This window comes from Populus alba, chromosome 19 (genome assembly GCF_005239225.2).
Source record: "Populus alba chromosome 19, ASM523922v2, whole genome shotgun sequence".
Classification (NCBI taxonomy): domain Eukaryota; kingdom Viridiplantae; phylum Streptophyta; class Magnoliopsida; order Malpighiales; family Salicaceae; genus Populus; species Populus alba.
In genome coordinates this window covers 10,868,151-10,880,414 of record NC_133302.1, presented here as the reverse complement: position 1 = coordinate 10,880,414, position 12,264 = coordinate 10,868,151, and the positions used below count along the sequence as shown (strand labels likewise).

General features: G+C 29.5%; 2 protein-coding genes across 2 annotated transcripts; one reads left to right on the top strand and one right to left on the bottom strand.

Moving 5' to 3' along the window:
- Positions 1-1,884: 1,884 nt before the first annotated feature.
- LOC118027792 (probable folate-biopterin transporter 7) lies at positions 1,885-4,640 on the top strand. The gene is made up of 2 exons (XM_035031285.2): positions 1,885-2,205; positions 3,205-4,640. Exons 1-2 carry the CDS (start codon positions 1,929-1,931, stop codon positions 4,263-4,265), a joined length of 1,338 nt encoding a protein of 445 aa, XP_034887176.1. The 5' UTR covers positions 1,885-1,928; the 3' UTR covers positions 4,266-4,640.
- Positions 4,641-9,617: 4,977 nt separating this feature from the next.
- On the bottom strand, positions 9,618-10,615 carry LOC118027793 (uncharacterized). The gene is made up of 2 exons (XM_035031286.1): positions 10,369-10,615; positions 9,618-9,987 (listed from the first exon to the last, which is right to left on the bottom strand). The coding sequence occupies exons 1-2, from the start codon at positions 10,538-10,540 to the stop codon at positions 9,794-9,796; spliced, it is 366 nt and encodes a 121-aa protein (XP_034887177.1). The 5' UTR covers positions 10,541-10,615; the 3' UTR covers positions 9,618-9,793.
- Between the last annotated feature and the right edge of the window lie 1,649 nt (positions 10,616-12,264).

Here is a 12,264-nt window from a genome sequence, read left to right as displayed (position 1 = left end):
AAAATTATAGCATGTTTTTATATTTTATTTCATAGCTTATGGTTTATCCTTCCTTCTCTATTACTTTTTGTTAATAACAAAAAGGGAGATAATTGAAGTATTTGTGAAAATAAATATAAACATGATTATATAATTAAAAGGGAGAAACATACATGTATAGATTATTGTTAATTGTTAAAGTCTTTAAGGGACTATGTTGCAAAATATAAAGGGAGATTAATCTTTTTATATCTATATATATATACATGAATTGTCATCATAAAATAGGGAGACATCGTTAATCTTTGAGTTACATATTAATATTTATTTATTTTGATTATAATAATTAAATAAAAATGGACTAATGATATGTTTGATTGAGGTTAAATTTAAATAGGTTTATATGAAGATCATCAACAACCATTAAGAATTAAATAAGGAAATAAATCAGCAAGTACAAGATATAAAATACAAAGCAAGTGAAGACTTAGTTCTTTATGATTCATTTTAGTATTGATTATGTAAATATTTATATCTTACTTGATAGTAGGAATTAAAATGAATTCATATACTTTACATTGCATGCATTATAGGATTGATATGTATTTAGTCGGTTCAAAATTCACCAGGCTTAAAACTGGATTTTAAGTTGAATCAGTTGATCATTTTGTCATACCAAGTGAACCAGTTAACTGCTTGTTCATCAGAGATGAACACTTAGAAATTTGCAGGAACCAGTCAATTAATTAACTTGACTAATCTAAACTAAATGATCATTTTAGCTGTCAAAAAAATAACAATAGCTATAAAACAACTAGTTATATACATACATACATACACAAATAAGAAAATATAACTTCAAATCATTAATCTAGAGAATTTTAATTAATAAAAAGGAAGGAAGTTGGATTTGAAATTTCCTCTTATGAGCTTAATGGATGGAGATTGAAATGCTAATTAATCTAGAGAATTTTAATAATTAATAAGGGAGTTTAATTTCACCTTTTTCTTTTCTTATCATTTTACATAATTCCAAACCTTCCACGATGCATCTTTAAATTGCTTAAGACAGAAGCCAAGAAAAACTTGGCTAGGGCACCGGAAAAAAGAAAAAGAAAAAGAAAAAAAGTGCTGCTCTATCTCACCTTTTGCATAATCTATTTCATAGTCATAAAAAGTAATTCTTAATAAATCTGTCAGATAAGCAAGTGTCTTCATCCATGCCATAGTTTTCGGAATGGGCTCAGTAGCCGGCCGTTCCAAAGCTGGGATCTCGAGTTTTAACCGAATTGCTCGAGTTATTTTTTTCAATTAAAATAATATTATTTTAGTAAAAAAAAAATCAACATATCACATTAACTAAGTCTTGTCAAGTTAATCTTGTCAAGTTAATCAGGTTGCCGAGTCATGCTAGATTCTTCATTCCTCTATTTTTTTTTTCAACTCAACCTGGTTTTAGCCATTGGGCCGGGCCGGATTTCAAAACTATAATTCATGGACGATCATTTTCCACCTTTGTTATATTCATAAGAAAAGCACGACCATAAATGAATTTTTTTTATTAATGTGAATATACGGGTTAGCTTACGCATATATTAATTAATTTTATAAATTCTAAAATTAATCATTATATAAATTTTTAATAATTTTAAAAAAATTCAAACTTGTATATATTAGAAAGCAAACCCAGGCTCAACCCAGGCTCAACCATCCAATTATGAGCCATGTAATTTTAATATACTCGAAACAATCCCTTCTCTTTTCATGTATAATAAATTATATTAATATTCGTTAAGATAATAAAATAAAGTAATTAAAAAGACAGGCACCCTCACACGTGTCCGTTTCTCAAACCCCTTCGTGTATATAAAATTATAAATCCCATGGAAAAATTGTAAGAAAAGAAAAGAAAGCACTCAAAGCCTACAGAGAGAGAGAGAGAGAGAGAGATGGTGTCTTCTCCTCCTCCTCCTCCATCAGGTAATTCGGACCCGAACCCGACAAGGAGAATACTGGGGTTGGGGTTCTGGATACAAGGGCTCAGGTGTTTACCATGGATGGCTGTTAACTTCTTTTTGAAAGATGGGCTTCATGTGGACCCTTCTACTCTCCAGCTCCTTCAAAACTCTGCTAATCTTCCCATGGTTGGTAAACCTTTCTATGGTGTCGTTTCTGATGCTGTTTACATTTCTGGCCAGCACCGCATTCCTTATATTGCCATCGGTGGTAAGTGAAATCATCACAACTACCTTACCTCAAGCTTTTCTTCTTTTCTTGCTCATTGAGTAGTTTAATTGAGTTTTGTTTCTCTTGTTTGATTTGATTTTATTTATTTCCAGAGATCATAGTATAGGCAGCAGGGATGCAATGATTCTTTTAGCCCTTTCTTGATCTGATAAAAGATATATTAGAGTTTGAGTCTTTCGATGAAGGATTTATTATTATGTTAAAGGAAATATAGGTTTTCGGAGTTTTAATGCTATGATTTATCTGGGATGTTGTTGGTTTTATGAGTTTGCTTTTCTACAATTAGTTTCAATAGTAGTTTTTTTCTTACAATTTAATGAGCAAATTTACTTCTTCTTCTTTTTTGTGTGTGTGTTCTCTTTGTTCTTGTTTTTTTGTCCCGGAACTGCTGTCATGATGATTTTATCCGGTGTTTTTCACTCATCGGATAAGTTCTATATCCCTTGATAAAGAGGGTTTGATCTTATGACTTTTAACTACGTTTCTTGTCAGTAAGGGCAGACAAGCAGAGAACAGGTGCTTCTTAAGTTTCAATAAACAATCCTTTCTGGTGTTTCTTGAAGTTCTAAATTAGTAGAGTATCTAACAGTGATGTAGGATAATACTACTTGAATTTGTTTTTGACTTTCAGGGGAATTCTCTCATTGCTTCTTCAAATTGTGTTAGCCTGTAATATTCCTGCTAAGCATGTTTATCTATTAAAATTATCCCAGCTGTCTCCTTCACGATAATGTTATCCTTGCACTTTTGCTCATGGAACAAGTTATATATTGTTTGATAAAGATAGCTTTTAAAATAGAGAAATAGTGAATTGGAGCTTAAATCTTGTGTACTAAGTTGCCTGCAAGGAAAAAGTTTGGTACCATGGTGAACTGAGGACATGATTCTGTAGTCTGTACAAATATGCATGGTCTTTTATCTCTTTTGTGATATAACTCAAAATTACTCCATAACAAGTTTGCACATCTGTTATTGCAGCTTTCTTGCAAGCAGTTTCATGGCTAGCCATAGCAATCCTCTCTCCATCAGGCATCTCAATCGTCACCTTGAGCCTATGTCTCCTCCTTAGCAATCTTGGTGCTTCAATAGCTGAGGTTGCAAATGATGCCATTGTTGCAGAGATAGGAAAGCAGCCCACTTCGCCCCCTAAAAATTCCCAGTCATATTCCTCAGGTGAGCTCCAATCATTTGTCTGGATTGCTTCCTCTGCTGGTGGTGTCCTTGGAAACCTGCTTGGTGGTATTGCCATTAACATTTATGGTCCCCAAGCTATGTTCCTCTTTTTCAGCCTTGCTGTTGCTGTGCAATTGTTTATTATTATAACTGTCCGTGAAAGCTCACTCAACCTCCCCAAAAGTTCATCGAGAGTTGGAATCAGAAAACAGCTTTCACAGCTCTCAGTTGCATTACAGAAACCTGAGATTGCTTACTCAATAACATGGTTGGCAGCATCAAATGCTATAATTCCATCACTAACAGGAACCATGTTCTTTTACCAAACACAATATCTGAACATCAATTCATCTTTATTGGGGATCTCTAAGGTTTTTGGCCAGGCAGCAATGCTGCTATGGAGTGTCATCTACAATCGTTTTTTAAAGTCAGTTCCATCGAAGAAATTAATTGCGGGCATGCAGGGAGTGATGGCAGCATTCATGCTGTCTGATGTGCTGTTTGTGAAGGGAGTTTATCGGAGCATGGGAGTGCCAGATTTGTTATATGTTATAGTCTTCTCTGGCCTCTTGGAGGTTCTATTCTTCTTCAAGATGCTGCCATTCAATATTTTAATAGCACAGCTCTGCCCTTCGGGATGTGAAGGATCCCTGATGGCGCTTGTGGCTTCTGCTACTGCCCTTTCATTCATAGTGAGTGGATACCTTGGAGTTGCACTCTCATCATTTGTTGGAGTAACTGGCAGTGATTTTTCAGGATTTCCTTGTGCCCTTCTGATACAGGCAGTCTGCACACTCTTGCCGATTTACTGGTCATCTTGCATTCCCGGTGATAAGAAGCCGGAAAGCAGGAGCAAAAACGAGTAGAATTGTAGTTTCGACGATTCAATTGATTTTCTAGAGAGTTCTTGATTCCTTATTTCCTACCATGTTTGGTATACGCAGTGGTCGTTGCAGCCTTGCAAGAATTTCGTATGATATCTTGAAAGCTACATGCTCTGACGCTGTGTTGATGGATCTCTTCTCATACATGTAATTCAATTATTAGCGGCTCATTCGTGTTCTCATGGGTGGAAAGCCACGAGCATCTGCGGAGAATGTTTTTGTTAGTGTTATTATGACCGGCCTGCTCCAGCAGATCAACATGTAAGCTGTCAACCCTACCCCTAACCTTGAACAGGTTTCTCCTCTAACCTTGAACGGGTTTCAAAATAAACTGAATGAGAGTTAATCTTTTTGTGACCTGGTTCACCTAGTGATTTTATCATGACTTGAGTTAATAATTTTGCTTTTTTAAATTAATTTTTTTATTTAATTATAAAATAATAAAAATAAGTATATGCAGGAAAGATAACAATAAAATTATGGAGGAAAAATAATAGTCAAACAATTTTTTTTTTTTTTGTAATTTGAAAACAAAAATGGTTTTTTTTTTTGTTAGCATCATGCTTTATTGAAAAAACAAGTCAGTAATCAGGAAAAAAAAAATCATAAAAGCTGTAATGATTAAGAAAAAACCTGATAGGCATTATGAAAACCTTGTGGATACACTAAAAAACATTATTGACCGCAACCGTGTTTTGATTTATTTTTTTTTTATCCCTTTTGAACTTCTTTTTTTCAATTTAGTTATTAAATTTTTTTTTTAAAGGTTGGCCACTAGCCTTTTTTTTTTTTTTAAATTTTTTTTATCATAGATTTAAAATTAAATCTAATAATTTTTTTTTGTATCTTTAATTTTATTCTTTCTCTTTCTTGTGAATATATATTTTTAGTATCATATAATTAAATGAAAGGTAGATTCCAAGATAATAAGTTTATCAAGATCTATGGTATTTTTTATATATTTTTTGGTAAAAAATGGGTTAGAAAATGGGTTTTTGTGTTAAAAAAACATTCAAATTTAATTTACTAGGCACTATAATTACTAGAATTTGGGTAAAATCAGATAACGTATCCTCACCTCAGTGAGTGATAAGTTGTCTAATTTAATTTTTTTAAAAAATAAATTGGGCTAGATGAGAAGCCGTGTGTCCTAACTTAATAAAATAGGCCAGCATGCCAACATTGCCTCATCTTTTTCTTTTTCTTTTTCTTTTTTTTTTTTATTCTAAATCATTTTTTTTTTTTAAATTAATGCTTTTTTTTTCTCCTAAATTGATCATGCCATCCATCCTATCTACAAAAACAAAAAAGACGAAGCACGGGCCCTAATAAAATGAGTCAAATAGACTGCCCTAGCTTACCAAGCCCAGCATTGTTTAATCTTTTTTTTTCTATATTATTTTATTTTACTATTTTTTAAATTAATGATTTTTTTGTCTGTTTTTTTTAAATTATTTTTATTTATAATTAAATTAATACTCCTCTTTTTTATTTTTTTTTATATAATCTCTTTTAATTGACAATTAATTTTAAGTTATTTTGTATGTATGTAATTTTTAAGAGATTATTCTAATCTATTTATGATTTTTTCTTTATGTTTTTTTATAGAATAGGCCAACATGCCAACATTGCCTCATCATTTTCCTTTTTTTAAAATCATTTTTTATTCTTGTTTAAATTAATGCTTTTTTTTTTCCCCTAAATTCATCATGCTATCCATCCTAATCTACAAAAAAAAAAAAAAAAAAAAACAAAAAAGACCAAGCAGGGGGCCCTAACAAAATGGGCAAAAATATTTATTGCCTAGCTTACAAAGCCCAGCATCGTCTTGACCCTTTTTTTTATATTATTGTTTTTACTATTTTTTAAATTAATTATTTTTTGTTTGTTTTTTTCAAAATTATTTTTTATTTATAATTAAATTAATAATCCTCTTTTTTATTTTGTTTATATAGTCTCTTTTAACTAACAATTAATTTTAAGTTATTTTGTATGTATTTAATTTTTGAAGAGATTATTCTAATTCATTTATGATTTTTTTCTTCATGTTTTATATAAAATAGGCCAACATGCCAACATTGCCTCATCTTTTTCTTTTTCTTTTTCTAAATCATTTTTTTTTATTTTTTAAATTAATGCTTTTTTTCCCCAAAATTGATCATGCCATCCATCCTACCTTCACAAAAAAAAAAAAAAAGAATGAAGCAAGGGGCTCTAACAAAATGGGCCAAATAAACTAACCTAGCTTATCAAGCTCAGCATCGTCTGACCTTCTTTTTCTATATTTTTTTTTTTTTTAAATTAATAATTTTTTTGTTTGTTTTTTTCAAATTTTTTTTATTTATAATTAAATTAATACTCCTCTTTTTTATTTTATTTATATAGCCTCTTTTAACTCACAATTAATTTTAAGTTATTTTGTATGTATTTAATTTTTGAAGAGATTATTCTAATTCATTTATGATTTTTTATTTATGTTTTATATAAAACATGCCAACATTGCCTCATCTTTTTCTTTTTCTTTTTTCTAAATCATTTTTTTTTATTTTTTAAATTAATTTTTTTTATTTTTTCTAAATTTATCATGCCATCCATCCTATCTACAATAATAAATAAATAAAAAATAACAATGAAGCAAGGGGGCCTAACAAAATGGGCCACTATAGACTGGCCTAGCTTACCAAGCCCAGCATCATTTGACCCCTTTTTTTTTTCTTCTATATTATGTGTTATTACTATATTTTTAAATTAATGATTTTTTTTCAAAATTATTTTTTATTTATAATTAAATTAATACTCCTCTTTTTTATTTTGTTTATATAGCCTCTTTTAACTTATGATTAATTTTTAGTTATTTTGTATGTATTTAATTTTTGAAGAGATTATTCTAATTCATTCATGATTTTTTTCTTTATGTTTTTTATAAAATAAGCCAACATGCCAACATTGCCTCATCTTTTTTCTTTTTTTTTTCTAAATTATTATTTTGTTAAATTAATGCCTTTTTTTTTCTTCTAAATTGATCATGCCATCCATCCTATCTACAATAATAATAATAAAAAGGATGAAGCACGGGCCCTAACAAAATAGGCCAAATAGATTGACCTAGCTTACCAAGCCCAGCATTATTTGACCCCTTTTTTTTTACTATTTTTTTAAATTAATAATTTTTTGTCTGTTTTTTTCAAAATTATTTTTTATTTATAATTAAATTAATACTTCTCTTTTTTTATTTTGTTTATATAACCTCTTTTAACTTATGATTAATTTTTAGTTATTTTGTATGTATTTAATTTTTGAAGAAATTATTCTAAATCATTTATGATTTTTTCTTTGTGTTATATAAAATAGGCCAACATGCCAACATTGCCTTATCCTTTTTTTTTTTTTTTCTAAATCATTTTTATTATTTTTTAAATTAATATTTTTTTTTTCTAAATTGATCATGCCATCCATCCTATCAACAATTAAAAAAAAAAAAAAAAAGGACAGCACAGGGGCCCTAACAAAATGGGCCAAATAGACTGGCCTAGCTTACCATGCCCAGCATTGTTTGATCATTTTTTTTTTCATATATAATCTTTTTTACTATTTTTTTAAATTAATGAATTTTTTGTCTGTTTTTTTTAAAAATTATTTTTTATTTATAATTAAATTAATACTCCTCTTTTTTATTTTATTTATATAGCCTCTTTTAAATTATGATTATTTTTTAATTATTTTATATGCATTTAATTTTTGAAGAGATTATTCTAATTCATTTATGAATTTTTTTATGTTTTATATAAATAATAAAATATTTATTTTTGGATAATATTTGTATTATGTGTAACCTTACATAATTTTTTTTTTATTTTATTCAATCAATTTCATGTGTATCTATGTCTATTATCATCTGATTGAATGAAAATTTAATTTTGATAAACAAAGTTATTCAACATAACCGAGTAAAAAACCTATAATGCAATATTAAATATCTTGATATATGTTTATTAATTTTCTATTTTTATCTTCATTTATTTATTGTTATGATTTTATTTTTAATTTTTTTTATCACACAATTATTTATTTATTTAATTATATATATACATAAACTTCTACATTTACACTTATAATTTTTAATATAAAAATACACATTGAAAAGTGTGCACATACAATTTTTTTATAGAAAAAAAATTCCTAAACAGCTAGTTTTATCTAATTAATGTAGCCGTCATCTTTTGGTTATCAAGAGGATTGTTTCAGTTTCGAATAGAGAGAGCATTCAATGTCAGGCAGGCAGGCACAATTTTCTCCGGTAACCAAACAACTTAAATAAGGGGAAAATGTAAGGCAATTTTCTAATATAGAGATTGTTCGAAATGGGGGAAGTCGAGAACAGATCGAAGGGCCTTAAGAAGTATATCCTGATGTGCAGAGTAATTTTTCGTGCTAAAATACATGTCAATGATATTTTTTTATTTTTTTAAAATTATTTTTGATATTAACATATCAAAACGATCCAAAAAATACAAATCGCATTAAATTTTAGTAAAAAATAAAAAAACAAATTTGATAGGAACACGGTTTGCACCGCGTTCCCAAACGCTTCCTAAAACTAAACGCTTCCTAAAACTACACTACAATCGTTTCCTGGGCAAACGGTTCTCAAGAAAAGGGGAAAAGACTGAAAACAGAGGCCAAGAACTGGGGATATCTTGTCCTAATCCCACAAGATGTTCTCTTATGCCTGTGAATTCTATCTATTGTCACACGATTGGAACCAATAGCCAAGATTATCGCTTATAGATAATTGATCTTAAGCATGTCAGTTCTTCAGATATCAACAACTCATGAACATCTTGAGAACCCAGTTTTACCACTGCTAGCATGTCAATAGACAAAATCCATCATACACTAAGATCTATACTTGTGTGTGTGTGTGTGTGTGTGAAAACACTCTGAAAATGCTGAAATATCTCATCAACAATTACATAATTGCAAAACATTGCTTGCAAATAATCCATTCAACAATCAAAAGGAAAACCTGATCATTTGTCGTACTGGCTAAACTGTTTCAACTTCCAACAAGTTAGGAGCACGCTGACAAGTCCCTAAGGTCTCTTCCTATATAAAAACAACAGAATTCAACCATGATATTCCAAATTAAAACAAAAAGAAATATAGAAAAATATCCAGTTTTTTATTAAATTCAAATCAGAATGCACTCTTCGATATGCTAGAGCAGAATAATCAACCACATAGTTATGATTAAAAAACACTCCATGTTCGCTCACCCGCCAGAAGCCATAATACTCCACACATGGCTGCAGCTCAAATTTCAGCGACACAACATTTACGTCCATAAAAGTTTTTGATTAAGATGAGCAAAGCTCACAAGTGAATATTAACAGAGACTGACAGCACAGCCAGAGGCTGAACAGAACACAGTAAGTTAAAAAGCACAACTTAAAAGTCACAAATTAGCTTACGATGATACAACCAAAGCATAATATTAGTATTAGTAACTTCTAAATGCAACCATCCCACAAGCATTCTGATCGAACCTTTTCGCCTTTCAACAGTCCTTCGATTTCTTTCGGTGGGTTTAGACCTAAACGTTGAGCACGCTCCCAACGTGCAAGCCGAGACATCCCAAGGCACGGTCCATATGCCATGTTCATGTCAAATTGCCTCAACACATCCTCATGTTTGTCATAATCATCTGTTAAACACAAAACACCAAGAAAACACAATAAGTTACAGCTTATAAATACACAGAATATACATATACATACACAGGTAACACAGTTTCAATTAACCAATGCCGATATTTTACAATGAATTTTACCACACTGAAGAATAGACCCAGATACAATTTTCCAATTTGAGTACAATAAAAGAAGAATAAGTAATTAAAACAGCAAAGACTTATGTTTCTTGTCATGCGATGAAGAAATTTTCCAGTATTTTTATTCTTTAAAGAAAAACAGACAGTAAAGGGAGAAAAAAAATCCCAGAAGCGTCAACTATCGAACAAACACTAGCAAATTACAAGTAAAAAAAGAAAAGGAACAAAAAAGGAGAGGATACAAGAAACAGAAACCTTTGAGATCAGGAGAGTCATGGGAAACCAAGGCTGTTGGTTGGGTAATATCAGAGCCAAGAGTGGCCGCGTGAATAAGGGACGATTTATTGGTAGATGTGGGTTTTCTGATACCACTCTTGTTCTTCTTTTGCCTGTAGAAACCCTTCATGTTGCTTGATGATGTTGCCATCTCTCTCCCAAAATATCAAATTTCGACTTTCTGTTTCTGTTTCTAATGAGAGAGAGAGAGAGAGGAGAGGAGAGTTAATTAAATTTTATTTATCAAAACTAGCTACGCAACGGTGCGGGTCCATTTATTTATTTTTTCAGCTTAAAAAAATATAAAGATATTAAAAAAATAAATTTTTGATATGTAATGATTAAAATATTTTTTAAATATTTAAATAGTGATATATTGAATAATATTTTTTTTTAAAATATTGAGATAATTACATATTAAATCTATCTGAAATAATAATTGTTAACTTATGAAATTAGTGATCTAAAGTGTAGGATTGTGATAAAACCATGAAAACTACATCAAAATAAATTAAAAAGTTTAATTATAATGAACCAAATATAGAAAGTTAAAAAAAATTAAATTTTTTAAAAAAAAAATGAACCAAATAAATTTATATTGAAAGTGAGCTTCACCCGAGTTAACTTGTTAAACTCATAAGTCAGATTATAAACATCTAGATAATCCAATAAAAAAAAATACAAATAAAACCATTAAACCTATTATGTAAAAGAATCAATTTTGAGATTGAAAAAGAAAATAAGTAAAAAAAAATCAACCTATGTTAGCTTATAAAACTTGTAACTTGGAACCATTAAATCAAAAACACCAAACTTAAAAAAAATAATAAAACCTAATTTTTAATAAATCAAATGATAAATGATGAAATTTAAAAAAAACTAATTATACAAAAGACCAAAAAATATAGCAATAAAAAGAATTAGGATTAACTTTAAAGAAAAAACAAATAAGAAGATGAATAATTTTGGATTGAAGGGTTACATTAAAAAAAAAACTTAAATTCAAAAGATATTTAAAAGAAAAAATCATCAAAATAATGAGGACTAAATTAAGAAAACAACATATTAATTATTATTTTTATCAAAAAATGAAAATTAAAAACAATTGAAAGTTTACAAAAGAGGCAAGAAAACAATTAAGAAATAAAAAGAATTAGGATGAAAATTAAAGAAATAAAAAATAAAAAAAACTTAGATTAAAGAATAAAATTAAAAACAATAATTATAAAAGGAACTAAAAATAAAAAAAAAAAATGAGAATTGACATTAAATACGAGCAATTAAGTGGACTATTTTAAAATTTTAAATGGTCAACATGAATATCAAGGGAAAGAAAAAAAAAAAAAACATTATTGACGATAATCTACTGAGAAAACATTACCTTCTTAGTTCGTTCATCTCAAGAATTAAGAAAACAAAATAAGAGAAAAGTGAGCATAAAGAAAGGAAAACGCAAGCAGAAAACACAGACACCAACATCAACTTCGCTGTCGTCTTTATCGCCTCCGGCAGATCAGTTTCTGCTCCGAGTCATTAGCAACAGACGGAATAAGGCCAACAGACACCAAGCATGGTTCAATTACACAGAAGGACCTTTGCCATCGTCTTCGTCGCCTCCGGCCAACCAGGTAAGCTTCTTTCGCTGCCTTTTGCTTGGTTTCAGTTAATCAGCAGCACATTGTGCAAGTGAATATTAATTCTCTTGTACAGTATAGTAACATGCGTGGATTAGCGCAAGGGTGTTAGTTTGCTCAGGCAGGTCACTGGATTGGATCAGTAATTGGGCTAGGCTAGGTTAAGTTCAGTTTATATAAATTGAGTTGGGCCTAATCCAAAAAAATAATAAAAATTTATGCAGGTATAAATAAAAAAAAT

Bases quoted from the DNA above. Each gene is read 5' to 3' on its own strand.
- LOC118027792 (XM_035031285.2), top strand. From the start codon at position 1,929: ATGGTGTCTTCTCCTCCTCCTCCTCCATCAGGTAATTCGGACCCGAAC. The intron at 2,206-3,204 runs GTAAGTGAAATC...CTGTTATTGCAG, and splicing joins TCCTTATATTGCCATCGGTG to CTTTCTTGCAAGCAGTTTCA.
- LOC118027793 (XM_035031286.1), bottom strand. From the start codon at position 10,540: ATGGCAACATCATCAAGCAACATGAAGGGTTTCTACAGGCAAAAGAAG. The intron at 9,988-10,368 runs GTTTCTGTTTCT...TGTGTTTAACAG, and splicing joins TGACTCTCCTGATCTCAAAG to ATGATTATGACAAACATGAG.